At 44.1% G+C, this 23,983-nt stretch overlaps 1 protein-coding gene across 8 annotated transcripts in view; it reads left to right on the plus strand.

Annotated features, from left to right (window-relative positions):
* DOCK3 (dedicator of cytokinesis 3) overlaps positions 1-23,983 on the plus strand; it is a 603,350-nt gene that overhangs the window by 548,418 nt on the left and 30,949 nt on the right. For all 8 annotated transcript variants that reach the window (XM_050957666.1, XM_050957672.1, XM_050957667.1 and 5 more), the window contains 7 exons: positions 3,089-3,175; positions 4,994-5,098; positions 14,654-14,795; positions 16,200-16,366; positions 16,907-16,993; positions 17,475-17,654; positions 18,759-18,842. In XM_050957666.1, coding sequence (XP_050813623.1) covers positions 3,089-3,175; positions 4,994-5,098; positions 14,654-14,795; positions 16,200-16,366; positions 16,907-16,993; positions 17,475-17,654; positions 18,759-18,842 — 852 coding nt within the window. The remainder of the gene's footprint in view (positions 1-3,088; positions 3,176-4,993; positions 5,099-14,653; positions 14,796-16,199; positions 16,367-16,906; positions 16,994-17,474; positions 17,655-18,758; positions 18,843-23,983) is intronic.

Raw genomic sequence — 23,983 nt, forward strand, 5'->3', positions numbered from 1 at the left:
ATGGAGCACTCCCTGAGGCCTGGAGGATCCAAATCCTCTTCCATTCATCAGCTTAGCCTCTTAGGCGTCACCGGTGGTGCTTCCTGAACTCTAGAGGCAGTTTCAGAAAAGAAGCATTCAGAGAAGAGAAAATCCCATTCCCTAAAGAAAGACTTCAGAAGGGGTAAGGTCACCTCTTAAAGCTGGACTCAAGGAGACCACGCATCCTATTATAGCAGGGGTGGGCAAACTTTTTGGCCTGAGGGCCACATCTGATATGGAAATTGTATGGTGGGCAATGAATAAGAACATAAGAACGGCCATACTGGGTCAGACCAAAGGTCCACAAAATTGGGGTTGGGATCAGGAGAGGCTGTGGGCCCCGGTTGAGAGTATGGGCTCTGGGGTGTGGCCAGGAATGAGGAGTTCAGGGTGTTGGAGGGGGCTCCAGGCTGGGGTAGGAGGTTGGGATATGAGGGGGAGAGTGTGAGGGCTCTGACTGGGGGTGCAGGCTCTGGACTGGGACTGGGGATGAGGGTTTTGGGGTGAAGGAGGGTGCTCCAGGTTGGGATCAAAGGGTTCAGATGGCAGGAGGGGGATCAGGGCTGGGGCAAGGTGTTGGGGCCTTGGAGAGGCTCAGGGGTTCAGGTTCCAGGTGGTGCTTACCTCAAGCAGCTCCCAGAAGCAGTGCCTCCGCTCCACTCTGGCTCCTACACGGAGGCACGGCCAGGCATCTCTATGCACTGCCCCATCCGCAGGCACTGCCCCTGCAGCTCCCATTGGCCTCAGTTCCTGGCCAATGGGAGCTGCAGGGGCAGCGCTTGGGGTGGGGGCAGCACACGGAGCCCCCTGGCTGCCCCTAAACGTAGGAGCCGGAGTGGGAACATGCCGCTGTTTCCAGGAGCTGTGCAGAGCTACGGCATGTGCGCGCAGAGCACCCCGTGACCACACTCCCCGGCTGGAGCATGGGAGCGGGACAAGCCCCAGACTCTGCTCCCCAGCAGGATCTCAAGGGTCGGATTAAATCAGCTGGCGGGCCAGATGTGGCCCGCGGGCCGTAGTTTGCCCACCACTGCATTATAGGTACTGCTGAGGCTCCTGCAGACCTTGGTATCCAAGAGTCGGCACCTCCCAAAAAAACATCCCATTCCGAAAGATCTAACAGAAAACAGCACTGAGAGGCCCCATCCTCGGTACTGGGAGCAGACCACTCTAGACACAGTAACTCATCTAAGATTAAGGACTCTAGAACAGTGTTTCTCAGCCATTTTTATACCAGGAACTGGCTTGGTGCCTTTCAAAACTGTGTCAGGCAGATCTCAGGGCCCAGTGCCGGTCCACAGACCGGCTGTTGAGAAACACTACTCTAGAAAAGCTGCCTCGAAGGCATCAGTATTGCTATCGTCTCACAACTACAGAACATTCAGACTGGCTTCTATCTGTCTCCAGTACCATCCTCCTCATTATGCATCAGTTCAGAGCACAGGAACAATGGTCTCTCCAGGACTGGGTCTAGCCCTGATACCAGCTATGGCCCAGGCTCCTCCTGTCCTCTACCTTAACCCACTGTCACTGTCCATGTTCCTGTCCTATGAGGATCTTCTCATCTCAGAAGAACTGGAATCTCCCCTCTTAAGGGGCACTGAGAGAGGTTCTTCCCCAGTATCATTACACCAGCCAGTGACCAACCCTCTTTTCTCCTTTCCATCCTTGTTGTCAGCCAAAGTTCTCATCAGAGTTCCATATCAATCAAGACAGCCATTTCTGTGTTTTATCGTATGCCTCACACCTTGAAAGAGGAGGCTAAATGCCATACCTTAGATGTTAGAAAGGTGCTTGCCTTCTGTCTTGACAGGACAAAGACTTTCAAGGCTTTCCCCCAACTATTTTTATCTTTCATTGAAAAGTTTAAGGAACAGCCAAGCTCTACTCAGAGACTGTCAAAGTGGGTTTCAGGTTGCATTGTAGCCTGCTATGAAGCTGTTGGAGTGCATCCCCTACCTAAAGTAACAGTCAACTCCACCAGGACTCAATCCACGTCCATAGCCCTTCTTAAAGGCATTCCCATCATGGAGATCTGCAGGGTCACAATCTGATCCTCAGCTAACGTCTCCAAGCATTACTCCATCCTAACTGCTTCCAGGACTATAAAGCCCTCAGTGATGCTGTCCTCCAAACCATCTTGGATCTACCTTTTCAGCACCCGCATCCATCTTGAATTACTGCTTAGGAATCTCCTACAGTGGAGCACCCATGAGAACAATAACTTGAAAAAGGAGAGGTTACTTACCTATACAGTAACTTGAGTTCTTTGAGATGGATTGTCCCTATGGGTGCTCCACCAACTGTCCTCCCTCCCCTGCTGTAGAGTCTAGAAGACTTCATGGTTGAGAAGGTACTAGAGAGGCAGTGGATCTGCCCCTTCCTAAATGCCCTGATCCTGAAGCACAAGGTGTATAATGCACAGACATGGACCTTGCTAATAAAAGTCTCCAATCAAAAGTGCAAAGGCATGCACATATCCTGCAACGGAGCACCCACAGGGACAAATCATCGAAAACAACTCAAATTACTGTACAGGTAAGTAACCTCTCCTTTTCTGTGCTGAAGAGTCTTTTCTAGTGCTTGACAACATCATTGTTCCTGTGGAAAATAGTAGTCATGGAGGCAGGGGTTGTCATACTCAAGGAGAGAGATGCAATCTTTCAGATAGCTAGGGCCAATCCCATGATTAAACCTGACTTTATTCCATTGGGATTTAGGCAGAAGGTGGAGTAGCTATGCAGAACTTTTTTTTACAGTAAGCCTATTTGTTAGCTCTTGTATCTTTCTCTGAAGAATTTCCTGATCTGATTAGTGAATTAAGAATGATGTAAAACTCATGGAAACATAGGCATCTGTTAGCATCAAGTTGCTAAATGTCTTGCATCAAACATTTATATGAAACCTAATAGAAAACCCTGTATTGCATTGTCTTTTCATGTGTGTTTGCTCCTTGGGTTTTAATCACTAATGAATTCCCCAAAATGCATTTCCCTATTCGTAACTGTTAAGAGCTTTAGTTGTGGCTGATAATCCCAGTTGGTCTGAGTCTTGTTTGCTTTTGCAGAGCTGGGAGTTTGGAATCCCACTGTGCAGAGAGCTGGCCATTCAGTATGAAAGTCTGTACGATTATCAAAGCCTCAGCTGGATTCGGGTAAGTGAAACCAGCCCTTCTCCCGCCAAACTCTTTATCCATTCCGTAGTGATTACTCCTAATGCATCAGAGAAGTCTGAATTAAAAAACAAACATACTGCTCCTCACACAGTTAGGATGGCTCCTTTCTGAGTATGTAATTTTTCCCCCTCTGCCAAGATTACAGATCTGTTCCTGCAACCTTTACTAAAAAATAGACATCACTCTCCCAAATAGGCTCATTGAAGTAACATCTGATCCTGCCAGCTGTAATTACCAACAAGTATATGGACAACAGTTAAATATATAAATATGAACTATGCTCACAAGCACAAATACATGTATATTCGTATTACTGCATTAAATTTTATTTTTTTATATATTTTCTTTATTGGCAGTCAAATTGGTCTCCCCCTCAAGATGGAACTTGACAAGCTTATGAATGAGATTATATGATTGGGTTGCCTGTGCTATGGTTTTATATAAAATTTATTCTAGGGGCAGCAAGAGTAGCATGTCAGTCTAGGCTTTTGAGAAGATAAAGAGAGATAAATAGAATGCAAAGCACAGTGAAGTTCATGGTATTCCTGCCAATCATGTCGATTCTCTCATAAAAGCGAGTAATTAATTGTCAAGGTGAATTTGTGTCATCCCTGCTTTTATCAGAAAATCTTAACCAAGGCATCAATAAGGATTTTAAACTGTATGGTTCATCCATTCTGGTTTATGTCCAAAAAATATCAAGTATTACACTAAAATAAAAAGTGCCATGTGTTTGTGAATTGAGTCTCAGGTTGATGAGCACACCTGTCCAATGATGAAGCTCAATTCAGTATTGTATCATTATCCTAAAATTGCATCAGTAAATTAATTATTGCTGTTTCCTCATTGGTTGGATTTAATCAGTCACGTGAAAAAAATCTTGACTAGTCAGTAACAGCCATTCACCTAATTCTTATTCTCATCTCTTCTGTTAAAAAAAAATCTGTTTTCGGTTCAGGTTTCCTAAATCTGTATTAGACATGAATTTCTTTGATGAGTTTCTCCCCATCTATTTTTTCCCCCAGTTTCTGTCTCTCTTCTTCATTCTATTTCCACATTATTCTGTCTGTTCATTATTGTACCCGTAATGTTTTGAGGCTAAAGCCCCTTTTTCAAAAGAAGGATTAATGTATGCAGGAACCATGAACCTTAACTCAGTTCTGTGTCTGGGCCAGAGTTGCGATTAGGTTCCCCTGTACTGGAGGCTAGGATTCCAAACTGGATTCCTCTCTCCAAAAAAGTCACCACTGTTAATAGTGAACTTGCTGTGAGCCTTTTTGAGCTTTGAGTTGCATGTAGCCCAGCTGGACAATGGGGTTTGAGAGCCTGCTTTTGGGACAGGCCAGCATACTATCAGTAGAAAAGTACCTTTTCCTTCCCGCAAATCATTTTTTTCCTTCTTCCTGTTAAACTTACAGATGTCCAGAATTCCAGATAGTCTAGTCCAACTCCACTTCCTGCCCTTTCATGCCCTTTGGTTCACTGTTTAACCTATGGGAGAGAATATGGTTAAAACAGGAGACTGAGAGACTGGAATTCAGCCAATCTAGATTTTAATCCCATTAGTTGCCACTAACTAATTCTGAAACCCATAATTCTAACTCCCATAAAATTTAATGTAAAATGGGGATAATTAAACTTACCCATTTCCCAGGAGTTTTGTTTAATTACTGTAATGTTTAAGTGTTTTGAAGTCCTTACATAGCAGGCACTACGTAAATGCAAAGTATTATTATGAGATTCTGAAACAGTAGCAGGAACTTTGAGTTAGATATCAACTGCTTTTTCCGTCCACAGAAAATGGAAGCTACCTATTATGATAACATCATGGAACAGCAGCGCTTGGAACCTGAGTTTTTCAGAGTTGGTTTTTATGGCCGGAAATTCCCCTTCTTCCTTCGGGTAAGGCAGTTCAGAAGAAAGTGCAACATATCAACCAGGTCTGGATTTTTTGTGGGAGACAGGAATGTTGTGACTGTTGAGTGTTAAAAATAAGATTTTGCTTTGAAAGGGATAGAACTGATTGATCCAGCTCAGAGACATTTTTGTGTCATTTCCACTGGGCTATTTGCTGCCCTCAAACTCTGTGCTTTAATATTTTGTATTGTTTTGTAACTATCAGGAACAACCAAGGGTAGTTTTATCCACACCAACCATTTTGGAAACTTACAGCTGATTTTTGTTTATGCAATAAACACAGAGATCTGTAAAACATCAAACCATGGTGGCAAGTTGGCCATCTTTCACACTGATTGGTGTGAGATGTCAGGTCTTGGCGTGTAATCTCTCTTGCTTTCTACAGTGAGAAATGGGTAGCTTGTTATATCTGCTCCCATAAAGTCAGCTTACTGGGTAAACTAAAGGAACTGGACCCTTGGTAATAATTCATGGTGAAGACACAGAGGAGCGGATTTTCAGGTGCACAGATTTGCAAGCTCAGTATCAGGAGTTTTGATACATGCAAGTTTGTGCATGTGAAAAGTCTTATCCAGACTCAACAGCATTTCTTTCTCTCCATTCAGCATAGCACCCTGTTGCAGCAATTTTGGCTGTAGTACATTACAAACTTCCATTTTTTCATAACACATCATACTTACAAGGTCTCAAATGACGTTCAGAGCCTAATATCAATTTGGTGGCTCTTCTAGGCTGCTTTTACACTAGAATTTTCAGACATGTTCAGCCACAGCTGTAAAACACAGCCCCTCATCTACATAAACTAGTGTCAATCCTCATTGTCCACTGGTCTATACATAATCAACTGGGTTTAATACCTGTTGTTTTAAAAGAGTGGTTGACTCCTTTTTTCTAATAGTGAATCAACACTAAAAGCCTAGCCTAGGAAAATGAAGGCTCTGAATGGATATGATTGCGCTCTATAAATGTCTCTGGGAAGTAAACACCAGAAAGGGAGAAGTGCTATTTAAACTAAAAGATAATGCTTATAAGAACGAGTGGTTATAAACTGACTGTGAATAAATTTAGGCTGGAAATTAGAGGAAGGTTTCTAAGCATCAGAAAAGTGAGAATCTAGGAGTAGTGGGGATAAACAACGTAACTGATTCTAAGATGGAACTTGACAAGCTTATGAATGAGATTATATGATTGGGTTGCCTGTGCTAGCAGGGGCCTGGACTTGATGATCCAAGAGGTCCCTTCCAGTCCTGTGTCCCTAAAATGGGTGTTGCTGATTATAGTTTAACACCTCATGTAAAACTTACTTGTCTGACAATTCTAGTGTAGGTAGAGCCCTAGCAACTGTACTGACAAGATAAGCTAACTTGAGACAACTAGAACTCCAGATTTCTGGTTTTCTTCAAGGGAAGGTGTGACAAGAGATTGTAATCAATTTAGTGGTGCATAGGAGGAAGGGAGGTCAGAGCCTGCAATGGTGAGAGTGTGTGGGTGCTTTGTTAGTAATGTATATATTTTTAAGGTTTCCCAATTTTAAAAAAATACCAGTACTTTGAAGAGAGTTAAAAAATTTAAACTCTGGTGTATAGGTTATTTGAAAAAAAGTGTGTTTTATGGAGAAACTTGAAGGGGATGGAGGCATGTTAGAATAGGTCATCAACAGAGGTGCCCATTGGTGGAGGACAGCATAGAACAAGGGACAGACATAAGAGGCATGAAAGAATCGAAAGGGCAGTTAGGCACACAGTTTGGATGGAGGAAAGGGAGCTGGAGCAAAACAGAAACAGACTAGATTAGAAAGTTAAGCCAAAGCTAAAATGTGCAAAGCCTGTATCAATTAGCTTGATTCTGATGTGGAATGTTAGTGGAAGTGGGTAAAGAGATCAAAAGAGATGACAAATCTTAGAAGAGTGAACATAAAAAAAAATTAAGGACTGGAATATTAGAGGTGCTCAAATCCTGATAACCTACAGAATCTTACATGATAAATATGATTTCTGAGGGTCAAGAAAACAAACAGAAAAAGCATAACCATATCCAGTAGTTCAACTGTGAAAGGCAAAATGTAGAAGAAACCAGTATCAACACATATGGAGATTTTTAGAGGAAATTATCTCAGTTTCATCTTTTGTATCTGGCAGTGGAAATTTCAGAACATGAACAATAAAAACTAGTCATTAGAGCAGAGGAAGAGATCCTAAGGTCTGTAGTTCCATAAGTGAACCTAGCCTGCTTTTCATTTGTGAACATACAGCTGCATCTTGGATAGTAAGTGACCTGGCCTGTATGTTTAAGAATATGCATGAGTTTTCGGTGGTACAACAAGTACTCTTGGTTAAATTGTATAAGAGTGTGGGAATTGCTGCTAGTGACAGAAACAGCAAATATACTGTATACAGTTATAATTCCCCTTAATTCTCTAATTATATTCCATAGCAGTGTCTCTACTAGCAGAGTGGGAATTAATAATGTAACAACCTCAATAAACTCCTTCTTTCTCTCTTAATAACCAATAGTGTACAGACATTTCAGAGACTGAATCTGTTAGCTGACCTATCTGCATGGATCATATAGTTAGATGGTTGATTAGTGTTAATCTAAAGAGTAAGATTTTCACTGATTTAAAATAAAATATGTATTCAGGAATTCTCAGGGATCAAATAAGCACCCAACACTTTCCTCTGATTTATTGTTTCCTTGCTGCAGATTTTAAAACAGGAAATTACCATGCTCACTTCCACCTCTTCCACTTGGTAGCAAACATATCTAAAAATGTCATTGTTCATGTTGCTAAGAATTCTGAATCTCTTTCTGTCCTGGCTGTATAAAGGGCAGTTAATTAAAAACTATCTGATTCTGCATTACAGAAGTTCAAGTAAGGCTTGACAAACCATGTTTTGAGAGCTTGCACTGGCTTCTGCAGGGAAGAATCTGTATTAAATGCAGATTTCAGGTATTTTCAGTGCATTATGGTTAGAACCATAATAATTTGATGCATAGGCTCACAATTTCCTGGGTTGCTACGGTCAAAAGGAAAAAAAAAAAGATACAAGAAGAAGTAGAATGGGTCTCTATTTACAGGTACATCTCTTCATGTCAAAGTTAATAACAGCTGGGAACTTTGTGCATTACACACAAAACTGTCCAGGTCCATCATGTAATATTTCTTCCTGTTCAACAGTTGCTGTGATTGATGTATGGCAAGTTAGATATCACAGATGGAACTGATATCTGTTCCAAAATGACGTAGTGCGAGGCCATGGAATAAGCATTTATTTTGCCCATTGGACTTGGAGTGTTTTTGCTTCAAGATCACTAGAGTGTGCCTTTCTAGTTGTATTACAGTCCTTACAGAATAGCTGGTGATCTATCATAGCCACCAAGAACAATCCATTATTTTAATTTCTAATTTTAGTACTTCATAAAGCTCATCCACTTTCTCATTTTCCATGCAATGTTTAAATATGCTGCAAGGCAATGAAAAAAAATTATTTAATTCTTTAGCAGAATTTTTTGTATTTATCTTGCCACCTTTTGTCAAGAAAAACAGGAGATATGTTTTAGCTCCAATTATCTTCCAGCTGAAGGAAGACACAGCAATTATTCACAGGCACCTTAACTTCCAGTTCAAGAGGAAGGCAGAGAAAGACTCATCCATGAAACAAGGGTATTAAAATGTACCTCTTGCCACTACAACTAATGAACTGATGAAACAGTGCTGTTTTTCTGGCTGACCTTAATATTCTTTCATTACCTTTTGTCCTTTCCAGACTAATCAGACAGATAAGTTTTGACACCCTAAACAGTTTTGTCTCTACTTCACAGTGAAGGTTAGAAATGTTGTAAACCTCTTCTTGGAGTGGAGGTTAAATCTCTTTATACAGGATTCTGCAAAGTGAATGGACAAAAATAACTGCTGTCCTCGTCCAGAACTAATAGCTGCTCCATTGTCCTTCCATGCACAGGTAGGTGGATCTTTACAGAGAAGAAAATTCTAGTAGCAGGATCTCCCCTCAGAGCAATTCACACCTCAAAGTTACAGTTCTTTGTCTACTACCCCATTCTTCTGCAGTCACAGGACTATGCTGTTTCCTTCAGAGGACAGAGGGATAGAAATTTTATGCTTGGAATTTAGAACAGTGGTTTCGCAGGCTGTAGCCAGGGTGTCCTGTCCCTTCTGCCATCTCACCCTTTCCCTGTGAACAGGGTTGTGGGACTCAGAGAGCTTTGGCTGGCATTCTGGGAGTACAGAGCTAGCTCCAATTCCCTGTTGACCACTATCCATGATCAAGACTAGGCCTTATTTGATATGGCTTTTTCTGGGCACTGTGAGTGACTTAACAAGTCAATCTACATGGCTATGCTGAAGTCAGGTTCCCACCAAGCTCTGTTGTGGTGAGGGGAGCTACAGAAGCAGCAACTTTACTGTGATCAAGTAGCCCCATGCCAGAAGCCATTTTTCCAGAGACTTCTCCTTCCCCTACAAAGTCTCCAGGGATACATTTCTCAGTGCCAAACACCCAAACAGCAGCCTAGCCAAAAGCAGTCAGAGACAGACCTCCCACTACCACAGATGAGGTTCCAGGAGGTTCCAGAGACAAAATAAAAATCATTATATTCCTCCTCCCATTACAATAATGATCTTTAACATGGAACATAAAGAAAACTCTCACCACCTCTCCCCTAGCCCTGCAGGCAACAGTGATCAAGAGCTCTAGTCAGACATAGCTCCCCTTCCCCCCAACAAAAGAAATAAAATGTTTAAGGATGTCAGAGACACTGACATTCTGGGGCATAGTTGGTCCCACCATTTTACCACAGAGAACTCCCATTTTTTGATCGATGAAGTATCCAGGGTCCTGTACTTATCATCAGAGAAGGAAACTAGCAAAAAAGGAAAATCTGTCAAATGCTTCTTCTACCTTAAGACTAAAGAAGACATGTTTCTCCATAAACCCAAATCTCCTCAACTTTGTTAAAGAGAAGGCTCACCCAATAGCACTCCTTCTTTTCCGAACTGTAAACTGTATCTTGCCCAAAGAGATATTTGAAGAATGGATTCCCAATGTGTACTTGTCAGCCTTCACTATTAAAGAGAGCTCTATTTGCTTTGCATGAACGGTGGCCATCAAGAATCTGTTATTGACCAGTAGATACTCATTTTAAGAAAGACTAAGAGCTTGTCTCAAAATGTATTTCAGTCAGCATAGCCTCAGCATTTTGCTCTCAAGGAAACAGACTACTAGAAGTCAGATGACAGAACAAGGAGTAATGGTCTCAAGTTGCAGTGGGGGAGGTCTAGTTTGGATATTAGGAAACACTATTTCACTAGGAGAGTGGTGAAGCACTGGAATGGGTTACTTAGGGAGGTGGAGGAATCTCCATCCCTAGAGGTTTTTAAGGCCTGTCTTGACAAAGCCCTGGCTGGGATGATTTAGTTAGTGTTGGTCCTGCTTTTGAGCAGGGGGTTGGACTAGATGCCCTCCTGAAGTCTCTTCCAACTCTAATATTCTATGATTCTAAGTCAAATCTAGAACAGAGGATACCTAAGAAGTCATACAAAATGAGGAAGAACTTGGAGATTTGCCAGTATGCCACAAAGTATATCCGCAAAGTTGCCTTCAACTTAGTCGTTGTCATTAGTTCTCCTTACTAACAAAGACAAGAGGGCTATATGGCTTTATTCATAGCAACTGGATGTCCAGGCCAAACATAATTTTATTGTACTACTTTTTCCAGGTCAGTACTTTGGGGACAACTTAGACAAGGACCTAAAAGAACAGAAAGCCTATGTCCCAGAAAAGAAACACCCTTAGTCTTCCTCTCAGAATTTTGTTTCTTTGGCTGCTCTCCAGCAAAGTCCAAGGTTAGCTCTTGTTTCATGTGGGCCTTCTCATTCAAGTTGTCCAGAGGCTGAGAACTACAGAGGCCTCCAACGGTCTTCTCATGTCAGAATATCAGCAGATTCCCTTCTCTCCCAAAAGACAGAATTCATCACTTCAAACAAAGGGGAGAAAACCACCAACAATTAGTGTGTACCATCTAGTTTCAGATAGGCTGTATGTAGAATTTTTTCAACTTCCACCCTAATGCATTTCATCATTTCACCAATTCCTTCAAACTTAAAACAAAATAAGATATTGCTGGCAGACATTAGGTACCTGATCAACATTCAAGCAATAAAGCAAGTTTTGATGTCAGAAAGATTCCAAAGAATGTACTACTCCTGTTTGTCCTCTCCAGTAGATCAAAAGTGCATAACGTTGTCTACCTATGCTCCCATTTAAGTCAGTGGGAGTTTTACCACTGACATCAGTGGGAGCAATTAAACCAATTCTGGATAAATTCTTTCATAGCCTATAGAGAGGTAGAGCTCAGTGGTTTGAGCATTGGCCTGGTAAACCCAGCATTGTGAGCTCAATCCTTAAGGGGGCCATTTAGGGATCTGGGGCAAAAATCTGTCCGGGAATTGGTCCTGCTTTGAGCAGGGGATTGGACAAGATGACTTCCTGAGGTCCCTTCCAACCCTGATATTCTATTATTCTAGTTCAAGATGGAAACACTAAGCAGCATGTAGCAGCAATGGAACTAGAAAATTTCCTTGCATTCATTAATTTTAAAGATGCCTATGTTCATATTCCAAAAGTTGAGTCCCATTTAAAATAACTTCAGTTTACATTGAGTCTGAATCATTGCACATTGACATTTCTGTCCATCAGTTTGTTATGACACCTAGAATGTCTTCCCTAAGATTTTCATCATGTTGGTCATGACACTGTGCTGGTGATATATCAGTCTTTAATTTGACAGCTGGTTGATTTGAGCACTGACAGTGGATAAAGTATAGTTTGTAGTGGGGAAGACCAAAACTCTCCTGTCAGCTTCCTGATTAATGTGGAAGAGTATCTTGTAATTAGTTCAACAGCACACTTACCCATAGGTTCAGCAAATGCAGCATGTGTGTGTGGTTTGTTTTTGCCTTTGAGAATCCAAAAGTCCATGAAGTTAGCAGCTCAGCTTTTCTCACCTATTTGCCTATGACATCTTGCTTGGATAATTATTAAAATACTAGACAGAGACCTTTAGTGCCAGGTCAGGGGATCATCAAGCCTTTTGTCCCTTATCTATAAATTTCATTTTGACAAGAGACTTTCCCAATCCACAGTGCTGCATCTGATGGTTCTGTGACAAATCCTGGATGATGTGGAGGTGGGGATGTTTGTGTGTCTATATATTTATTTGGGTTTAGTTTAATAAAAAAAGCAATCTATCATTTAGCTAAGAAGCAATTTAGATGAGTTTTTAGGGGTGGTCTTGTTGCTGAGCAGTTGTTCAGTGCAAAGGATCAATCTACTTATGTGTGAGAGGACAGTGGAACAGCCCATTAGTTCTGGATTAGAGGAGCTTCTTGCAAAAATATAATGTAAAGAAAGGCAAGGAACAAAATGTTCTTCTCCAGTCAATGTTAAATGCAGCTTTCACCCTTAGTCCATTCTGCCTGTATCTCTTGTGATTAATGCTAACAGGATGCACATATCTTTCCCAGGGTATTGTATTAGCTACAAGTTCTAATAATTTAATTGCTCAACTGGTTTTAGAAAAAGAGCTCTATAAAAAAATCATCATATTTTTCTTACAGAATGGAAAGATCCCAAATAAGCGTAGAGACTTTATAGATCTAAAGATTATATCAGCCTTCTTTTACCAATCTGGAAATTCTACAGCTGAGCAGCATTAACTGGTGCAATGATTACAACATGCAGAGATGAAAGGAACTGCTTCAAATTACCAGGGCCTCAAAGCCTTGTTTCCTAATTTAACTTAGAGTAATGGAGCATTCTTTTAATGTAATCCAAACATGAATACCACACTGAAGGCTCAGACTCTGACAGGTTTTTTCCCAAAGTTACAGCTCAGTATTTATTTTGAGACTAGATTACAGTGCTTCTGCACCCACTTGCCTGGGCATAGAGGGCTATGGCTGCAGTATGACCAGTATGGCTTTCCTGCATGGGAGAGGAGGATTCAGTGAGTCAGCTCTTTGGAGGCTACCTGAATTTCTCATGAAGAATGGAGATTTGGGGCCTGGAGATTTGGGGCACAGCCATTCCTTTCCATGAAAGAAGGTGTAGTGTCTGAAGGAGCAGCTGCAGAGCTGCTCTCCAAGTGTGACATGGAGGATTCCTTCACCATGCTGAGTCCCTGCAGACCTTCTCAGTGCATTATTCAGTGTGTGGGATGAGAATAAGATTTGTGCCTCCGTGCACAATTGAGGGAGTTCCCAGGCTTCTCTCCTGTTTTTAAAGATCCAGACAAAAAATTAAGTGAAGATAAAAGGCTGAAACATCTGGGAAATTGTTTCACCAAATAGCCCATAACAAGATTTGTGATCAGCTTAAAACTAAACAAGATTCACCCAACAGAGAGTTCTATGTGTATTTACAAATTAGATAGGTTTAGCAGACTATATTCGACATAAGCAACTATATCTTATTTTTAAAAACATCATCTGGAAGAGTTACTCCTATCATGACAGGTATCTAAGCGGGTTCTGTCTAAAATATGTGGTCCTGTTATAAATCATGTTTTCAAATACATAGGGCTCAAATGTCTATGGGAGTAAGATTTGCAAGGCTATCCTTACACAATGAACCATGGCTTGAAGCTTTGGCTTACCCCTCTACTTCAGTTGTTACAAATACAATGTAAGTAGATGCAGTTGTTTATATCCTTGTTCAGTGGCAGTGCTCCGTCACTTTACAGCTGAAATTCTAGAAGACTGCCTTAAACCTAGGGTGAAAAAAGTCAGCACATTGCTTTTGGGAGTGTCTCGTGACTGGAATTTTCTGGACTTTACTGCAAAATTTTGTCAAATGAAAACGAGGACAAATTATTGGAGTGGATGTAGAAGAGATGCTGGATCCTATCCTGATTCCATTCAAATCACGCTGAGGTTATACCACTGACTTCAGAGGATTCTATCCTTTATCTATATTCATTTTTTTAAATGACAGTACATTAATTTTGCTTGTAAAAAAGAGATTCTGCATTTCAGGACAAAACCTGTTGCTCCTGCTCTGTCAACTTTGTTAAAAGAATTTAAAACATATTTGGGCCTGCTGTGGATTAGCTTACATCTTTAATGGGACAAAAGAGGAAACTAGATTATTAGTAAAGTATGTCTTACTTCCAATAGTTACTCTAAACAATTGCTTCGGTCCATGTTCCAACAGTGAGTACATCTTGGAGGCTGACTTGTGGATTCCTATTTTTGATGGCATCCATATTATAGATAGATGTAAAGTTAAACATTGTAAATAATTAATAGTAATAATGAATAATTAAGTAGTTAAATCCTTTAAAGATGTTTTCATAACTTTATCATTTATAATTTTATTTTTTATGTAATAAAACAAAAAATTAAAAATATATAGATTTGTGCCTGTTATTATGTATGAAGAAGACCTCTTCCAGTTAAACAGCAAGAAAGGCATAGACAATGGTTTAGGGATTTAGTGGTTTTCATGCCTGTTTGTTTTGCAGAACAAGGAGTATGTATGTCGAGGCCATGACTATGAAAGGCTGGAGACCTTCCAGCAAAGAATGCTGAGTGAGTTCCCACAAGCCATTGCAATGCAGCACCCAAACCATCCAGATGACACCATTTTGCAATGTGATGCTCAGTGTATCCTTTCATAAAGGCAGCCTAATGTTAATCAAATGGTTGTAGGACACAAAGGATGTAGGGAAAGGAAAATGGTTTCATTTTAGAAGATCTTGGTTCATCTCTGGCTTTAGTGATAGGTGTCATGATTTTCATCATCTCCAACTTGTGTTTAGTGGATATTTATCTACATCACTGCACACCAGTTGGACATAATTGTCACTTTTGCTTAGGGAATACTCCAGGTCATGGCTGATGTACATTTTCAGGACTGTGTGGGAAGATGTGCACGGGGCCCAGTCTGGTCCATGACACTCACTCCCTTATTGAACATTACATTTCACCAGACATCCACCCAGCTACCTTCTACAATTCCCCAAGAGAGAACTATGCAATTAGATTCATACCTATTCTCAACATACTTTCCGTTTTGTTTGTTTTTCACTTCACCTTCCTTTTACATTGCACATTCCTTTCCATCCAGACTATCTGCGTCTTTTATGCAGTACATCAGACTTTGAGTCCACTTCATCCCATTGATACGAATCTGCGTTGTGAATTTAAATGCAGACACAAAAGTAATGTTGCTGTGCAGTATCTGAGGACTAGACCACATGGCATTTGTTTGAGAGTGTGAACATTTTAGGTGAGATGGGAGGGGAAGATTGCCTGCTGGCTCCTAGTTCACTAATTACGATAATGAACAGTACTTTGATTTTACTGACTAATAGCCTCAAGTTAAATTCACCAAGAGTAGAATGGTCAGTATTTCCCACTCCTACTGCAGCCTTCCGTCCCTGACAGAACCCACTTTTTCCTTGCTGTGTGATGTCGAAAACACCAAATAACAACAATGGTTTGTTTTGAGTTGTGATCATTTGGGTTTTCTTTGCTTTGCTTTCTAATGCCTTGTCTACACACAAGTCGCATGAGTTTAATTAAATTGGTTTCTAAACTGATCTTTTTAAATCAGTACAGCCTGTGCATGGAGACAAAGCCAAAGTAAAGGCCAGATTTTCAAAGGTATTTGGGGGCTGAAAGATGCAGCCCAGATGCCTAGTAGGATTTACAGAAGTGCCTAAGCAAGTTAGATGCCTAACTTCCTTTATCATCAATGGGAATCAACTGCTTAGACACTTTAGCAAATCCCATTAGGTGCATATTTGGTTGCTTAAATGCCTTTGAAAACCTGGCCTGAAGTTCCTACAGCACTGTAGGGTCCCCTGGCCCAATGAGTTGCTGCTACCTTTGAAGCAGCTGTGAAAAGGAGAGATGTGTAATGGAAGGAAAAGGGAAGTATGGATTTCACACTTTCTCCATCATTTTTCTTTTGGTAACATGTGACATCCCTAAGGGAGTATTGTTTTGTCTCATTGTTTTCTTATTTGATACCTCCATGTGTTTCTTTGACTCCTCGTTTTTCAGATTTACAGATATATGCAGTAACTCCCATCCCAGATAATATTGATGTGCTACAAATGGAACGTGTGCCTGATCGTATAAAGAGCTTTTATCGTGTCAACAACATCAGGAAATTCCGCTATGATAGGCCTTTCCATAAAGGTCCAAAGGACAAAGAGAATGAATTTAAGGTAGGAGCACCCAGTAATAGTAACTAAATTTTAATCTTTCCAGGGCAGGTAGTGTCTTCCTCTTCTGCATTTGTACGGCACAGCACACAATGGGGCCCTAATCCTAATTTGGTGCTGCAAGATGTTGTTTTAATTCAAATAAAATGCAGGACTGTTGAGCCCAATGGTTGAACACCTGGCATAAGTAAAGCCTACTCTGTTTAGAAGATACTTGTGTCAGTGCCATGGAGAGGGATTCTGAAGCAATGGGGCTTGCTTTGTTGATTCACATATTACCAAAAATGATTCCTTAGTTCCCAGCTAATTGGTCTAGAAACTAACTGAAAAGTGTGATGCATTGTTTTAAAGCACACACAGTTTTTTTCTTTGTGTTTAAATGTAAAGCAGACTTCAGTTTCATGTTCCATTCCATTGTGGAAAACATATCTGCTCAGAGTATTAATGCCCTCTTCTATTCAGCAACTCCTGAACAACTGCAGTGAGAATAAGAGTGTTCAGATTCTGATTCACTGGGTCCCCCATTTACTGTATTCTTTGCAGAGCTTGTGGATTGAACGTACCACTCTGACACTGACTCACAGTTTACCTGGGATCTCCCGGTGGTTTGAAGTGGAGAGAAGAGAGCTGGTAACATTTGTTATACTTATAACTGAGATTTGAATGGATAGTTTCTTCAGAATGAAGGATGGGCAATTTAAAGTCTCTTGACTGGGTCTTGCAGTTGAAAAAAATTCATGCTTCACTGGTGGCTATTGTAGAATCCATTCCCTCAGCCAAAATAATTGCTGAACATAACAAGAGGAGCAATGTGAAGGAAACAGAGCAGTCAGAGTAAGTGCCAGTGAGGTGCGATTCTGAATCTTGACAGCATCTTCAGTCAGTTGTTCAGCGACATGTGACAGCTATTGTAACTGCTAAGATGAGTGCACAGTGAGGTGAACTGAGATGTATTGCTGATACACAGTAAAAAAATGGCTAGCTAGTCTGCACATCAGAAAAAAATTGGAGTGCTCATCAAGCAGTAGTAGGAATTGGTTTCATAGTAGGGAAGGGAACATGGTGGCAATGAGGTGTCTGTGGCATTGAACTATTCTTTGTTGCCTTGTAGGTCGAGGTGAGCCCCTTGGAAAATGCCATTCAAGTTGTTGAGAACAAAAACCAGGAGCTGAGGACATTAATAAGCCAGTATCAGCACAAGCAAATGCATGGCAATATTAACCTGCTCAGCATGTGTCTGAATGGAGTGATTGATGCAGCAGTGAATGGTGGCATAGCACGGTACCAGGAGGTAAGCAGGGACTGTACCTCTGAGTGTAGTATCAACCTGTTAGCAACTCTTTCCAAGTAGCATTTCTCCTGCTGTGTTGAAAAGAGCATGACATATTTGACTTTTTATTATAAGAAATTACCCCCATGTGCCCAGTTTTCATACTTTTGATCTAAACAGGATGCTGAAATCCCATGTTTAGTTGTGTATATATATGAGCACTTGGACATGTAAATCCTGCTGTATGTAGCTAAGTGTTGATGTGAATGTCCAGATATGGGTTCTGGATGTTCTGTTTTGATGGCCATAGTTGAAAACTCAGCTTCTGAAGTGTGAATTCTGATTGACACGGCAAAGCTGATCTTGCATGTACAATAGTGAAACAGGCAGTTTATATGCTGCTACTCTGTAAACACATTTTGCAAAGCAAGCAGTGGGACTCGGTCTCTGAGCTGATGGAGACTGAATGTGATGAGGTCCCTGCTGAGGGAAAGTTGCTGGCTGGCACTTCCAAAGAGTTGTCTTTGCCAGACAGTGTCCAGTATAGTCTTAGTCCTAAGGGGACCAAATGTGCTGTTTCCTTCACCAGGAGTTAGTTAAAGATGTATGTTGCAAAAGGGAGCTACAGGGATACTTACTGAAAAATGATGATTCTGGTCCACATTTTTGGGTTGTGTGTGCCCTGCATACAAGCCTAGAAAAAGCTCTTCATTCCTTATATTATTTACTACTTTAGTCACTCATTTCCTACAGTTTCTTAAGATACTTAAATGAAAGAAGCTATATAAAATTCAAGTAATGGGCTTAATGATAGTGCTTTGCACTGTCATGTGGGGAGATTTGATTAGATTCATAATCCTTTGGGGCTAGAAGGAAATACCTTATGCTGCTCAACAGTGATCCCTTTGACTAATTGAGGAGCAGGATTATCTAGGCAGCTAAAATTGTGGTACTGTAGCTTCACCTAGATCCCAAAATACTAGAAGAGATCAGTTAAATTGACTTTTCAGTTTGCTAAGTGTACTTGGGTCTCCTAGGATTTCTGTTCCTTCTTCTCTCCCTCTTTGACATGTGGACATAATGAAATGTTTCCTAATAAGGAGATGATTTCTCTTTCTCCCACAGGCCTTTTTTGATAAAGATTATATCACCAAGCACCCTGGAGATGCAGAAAAAATCACACAGCTCAAGGAGCTCATGCAGGAACAGGTAATGCAGTGCTTTTAAAGATGAAGAAAGAATGCTGTGATAGTGTGTGGATTCCTCAGCAATCACCTTGCAAACCCAGAGCTAAATAATTCATTCAGAAGCAAAGAAACACAGGAGCTTTGCAGTTTATTAAAACATAGGGAAGTGAGAAGGCCAGTGAATTAATAATGCACTAGCCTTTCACCTCTATAGACCTGAGTTGAAGCCTGATTTAGATAACAAATTAAATGAGTATGGCTTCTCCATTTATTAAGCACTGTATGTCTTTCTACATTACAAAACTACCCATCATTATGGGACAATTAGCAACCTCTTCTCAGTGGAGTCTCAGATAGACATAGTAAGGGTGGCACATGGATGACTGAGATATGTTGGCAGAGCCATGTGGGAAAGCATATACAGAGCCTACTTGCACTATCCCTGAGTCTATCCAGTGTTCTCAGTGTCTCACTTGCACAAACATATCAAATCTCACCAGACAGGTTATAAATCAGTGATGTGATGAGAAAGAAAAATCATGTCACTGTTTAAAGAATGATTAGCAAAATATTTACCCCTCCCATAACACAAGAACCAGGGGTTGCCAAATGATATTAATAGGTAGCAAATTAAAAACAAAAGGAAGTACTTCTTCACACAATGAACAATCCACCTGTGGAACTCATTGCCAGGGGATGTTGTGAAGGCCAAAACTATAACAGGATTCAAAAAAGAATTAGATACACTCATGGAGGATAAGTCCATCAGTGGCTGTTAGCCGAGATGGTCTGGAGTGCAGCCCCATGATCTGGGTGTCCTAAACCTCTGACTGCCAGAAGCTGGTAGTGTACAACAAAGGATGGATCACTTGATGATTACCCTATTCTGTTCATTCCCTCTGAAGCATCTGGCATTGGCTACTGTTGGAAGACAGGATATTGAGCTAGATGGACCATTGGTCTGACCGGGTACGGTCATTCTTAAGCTATATTCAAAAAGTCTGTCCAAGTCTGAATGGAGTTTGGGGATTATTCAGCAGAGATAGCATGGACTTTGAGGGTCACTTAATCCCTGTGTATCTCATATTTTCCATCTACAAAATAAGGATAATGGTTATTTTACCAATACTCAAGGGGAGTCGTGAGGATCAATTAGGTACTACTTCTACATGATGTAAAGTATTATTATTATTATTATTAAGTATTGCTGTGCTCTCTTATCTGAGAGTTTATATAACCCTACTCACTATTATATTTATGACCTTTAAAAATGGGACCTTTATGAATAAATAATGAGCAATAGAGAGCCAACAGTTAGTAGTGTACATGCAGCTTTGTCACTGTTCAGATTAATTGTAGAAAATTCCCCTACAAATCTCCATTAGCAACTTTGATCCCTTGTCTGACATTATGTGAAGATATGGAGAAAGGGAATTTCCTGTGTCACAAAGAACTGTCGGAGTGAGGACTCAACACTGTTTGCTCTGCAGAGTTGTGGCAGGGCGGGACTCACCAGTGCAGCACCTCCTGCTGGTCGTCCTGGGAATTAGCTCTTCCAGCCCAAAGCACCCTGTGCAGGCCAGTGTCTTGCCTGCCGCTGGCCCCCATGTCCCTCCCGGACCCCAGTGCTCCTCTACATCAGGGTTCTTCCCCCAGCAGTAACCCCCAATCTGGGCCTCTCCTCCCAGGAGGACCCCAATCCCTCTATTCCCACCTTGCCTCACTGTCTAGTGCCAGTCACCATCTAGCCCCCGCTCACTGAAGCAGACTGCAATCTATAAACCACTCATCATCAGCAAAAAGGAGGTTGGACCAGCTGCCTCTTCTTATCCCTGGGCTGCCCGTCTGCAGCGCCAATACCTTTTGTAGGCCTTTAACAAGGCCTGCAGCCTGGGATTTTACTAGGCTGGAGGTCCCCAGCTCCCTCTACCCTTTCCCTGCACTGCTCTGCCCTAGGTACTCTGCTCAGGTCCCAGGCAGCCCAGTCCTTCTCTCTCAGAAGCTAGAGAGGGAGTCTCTCTAGCTTCTGGCCCACAGCCCTCTTAGAAGGGCCAGTTGGGCCCTAATTAAGCTGGCCATAGCTGTGGTCAGCTACCCAGTCAGCTTCCCCAGCTGTTCTTAATCCCTTTCCCTACTGCAGCCCTCTCCTGCTTCCAACCCCTGTTCTGTGGGAGTGAGGGAGCCGTCCCACTACAGGGAGTGGTCAGTCTACTTGGGCTGCTACTGCTGGCTGGAGCTCTCCCTCTCTGGCTGCCCTGGGCTACTGCTTCTGGCTGGAACTCTCCCTCCCTTCCTGGGCTGCTGCTGCTCCTGCTGGCTGGAGTCTCCCTCCCTGGACTACCGCTGCTGTTGCTGAGTGAGAGTGGGAGGGCCTTGCTAGCCTGCCCCCCGGGCCTCTGGAGGGAGAAGCACGGGCCCCACCACCATTTGGGGACCCTCCTGCCTAGCTGGCTGACTGCTGCTTGCGGCTGCTGTGTCAGAGCTGCTGCTGCCGTTGTGGAGGAGTAAGAAGAGAGGATTCCTACTAAGGGACATTGTGGACTGGGGGTGTTCACAAACTGAGTGACTTTTACCATCTCTGCTCCTGGGGTGGTGTTGACTCCTATTGCTGTTGAGGAGAGCAAGGGGGAGACGTGAGGAGCCCTCCCCCTCACCCATCTGCTCCCTCCACCATCACCACCCCACGTACCACCTGGACCTGCTCTTCGCCCCTCAGCGTGGCTGTTTGTCCCCCCCCTTTTACCACCTGGGACTGTTTGCAGCAGTGAGCAGCAAGGACTGAGCTACACAAGTGCACATGGGTGCACATACCTCCCCACCTTGGACTTACCATACCCACCCAGCTGTGTTTGGCTGGTGGGGTCCCTCCCTGCTGTGCCACCCAGGCCCCCTGTGTTAGCTTGCCCCTCTCCCCCTGCAGCCTGCCCCACCTGTTTTGACCCTTTGGGAGTTTCCCTTTCTGTTGGTTTGCCTGCTCTGCCCCAGCCTTTAGTATTTGTTACTTGCCCCACCCCAAACTTTGGTGTTTGGTTTGGTTGCCTGCCCCACCCTTCCCCTTGTAGTTCCCTCCTGTGATTTACCTGCCCCCTTTCTTTTTCCTCTGCCCTCCTTTGTCGCCCCCCCGGTTCGGTCTCTCTTACCTGTGCGCCCATGCCCCCTCTATAAGTGCTGTGCCCTCTTTTAGTTGCGGCCCCACCACTGTTTAAAGCCTCCCCACTGATATTGTAGTCCCTCCCCTTCCCAGTGCAGCCAGAGGAGCTGGTATCCCTACCCAGTACCTGTGCCCCCTTTTTTTTACCCCTACATACCCCACCGCTGGCACCCTCCTCCCCTGGCCACAGCCTAGCGGGGAGGAGCAGTTGCTTCTTCCCTTTCCCTCACTCCCCTCTGCAATTCCCCTCCCACTGGTGCCCTACTTCCCTGAACACAGCTTAGCCAGGGAGGAGTGGTTAGCCCCATTCCCTCTCCCCCATCTCCCCTACCCCTTCCGCTGGACCCTCCTCCCCTGCGTGTTGCCTAGCAGGGAAGAGCAGCTGCCCATCACCTCACCCCCATCTTAGGGCCTCCTCTTGCCATCATGGAGGAGGATCCTGCTCCTGCCCTTGTCCCAATCCCTGCTTCAATCCCCACCCCTGACCCTGCCTCGGCTGACCCTGTGTTGTCCCCTTTGTTACAGCCCCTGCCCGCCCCAGCAGCTGGCCTCTCGGCCACCACTAGCTTCAACTCCGCCGCTGCCATGGCCGCCCCTTCCACCGGCAAAAAGGGCCAGGGGAATAAAAAGGGCAAAGGCCCCGCCTGGAAACCAAAACCTCCCTCCAGCAGGCCCACCCTCCCTGCTGCGGCCCTGACACCTGCCACGGCCCCTCCTTCCACTGCTGTTCCTTCCACTACCTCTGGAGTTCCATCTCAAGCCCCCAGAGCGTACGCCCAGGTGGCCGTTGCCCCTCCGCGTGCCACCGCGCCATCCACCCCAGCTGCTGCCTCTGGCACCATCCCTGGCGGCCGGGGCCCCTTCCCCTCAATGACCAGGAGGCATGGCATCCGCTGCCTCCTCGTGCCTGCCTTGCCCCACATCAAAACATGCATGCGGGCACTGGCGAGGGTAGTGGGGCCCACAGCCATCGTGGTGTCCTCCAAAATGTACAGGAAGGTCGTATTCTTCCTGGCGTCAGAGGCCGCCGCACAGGAGGCAATGGAGAAGGGCCTGGCAGTGGGGGACATGTTTGTTCCCTTGGAACTCCTGGAGGACCTGGGCGTACAGGTGGTGTTAACCTCCGTCCCGCCCTTCCTTCCCAACGCTGCCCTGCTACCTCCCTCTCCACCCTGGGGAAGCCCATTTCCGTCATCAGCCCTCTCCCGCTGGGCTGTAAGGACCCCGCCCTCCATCACGTCCTGTCCTTCCGCCGGCAGGCCCAGATCCAACTGCCACCGGCGGTGCGGGACAGAGTAGGGCTTGAGGGGTCCTTCCTGATGTCCTACTGGGGGCCCATTACCAGGTCCATTATACGACGGGGGAGGCCTGGTGCTACCTCTGCCGGCTGATGGGGCACATCCAGAGGCACTGCCCTGTGGCCTGGCACAGAGAGGCATCCGGGACCCCTGAGATCCAGGAGGGCGCCGGCCCTGTCATCGCTGGCAACTCTGGTAGCCTGGCTACCGCTGCCGCCGCCGCCCCTCCTCCTCCTGCCTTAGTCTCCACTCGGGCCGTGGGGATGGCCAAGCGGGTGGGCCTTGCCTCCATCGGTTGCAGTTCAGTGGGGCCTGCGGAGGAGAGGGCGGCGAGACCCCTGCCAGCTGAGGGAGAGGGCCCACCCCAGGGGGAGGTCTCCTTCCCCCTCTGCTGTCCCACTCTTGCCATCCCAAGCCCCGAAACCATCGCCCTTGCCCCCTGGCCCTGCCCCCGCTGACCATCCCACCACCTCCACTTCCACCTTGGAGGGTTGGGTGCATGTCCAGGGGAAATGCGGCGCCCATAAATTGTGGGCTGCATTCCTCCCCGCCAATGAGAAAGGAGAGGCGGCCCCCCTGAAAGATGCTGCGGGGGGCTGAGGCTGCTAAATCTTCCGCCATGCCCCTGGACAGAGCCCAGCAGGAGGCGCTGGCCATGGAAGCCATGGCAGCGGATGGAGGCAATCCTGCCCCCCATGCCACCTCTTCCTGCGG

The sequence above is a fragment of the Gopherus flavomarginatus genome, chromosome 6, assembly GCF_025201925.1.
Source record: "Gopherus flavomarginatus isolate rGopFla2 chromosome 6, rGopFla2.mat.asm, whole genome shotgun sequence".
Classification (NCBI taxonomy): domain Eukaryota; kingdom Metazoa; phylum Chordata; order Testudines; family Testudinidae; genus Gopherus; species Gopherus flavomarginatus.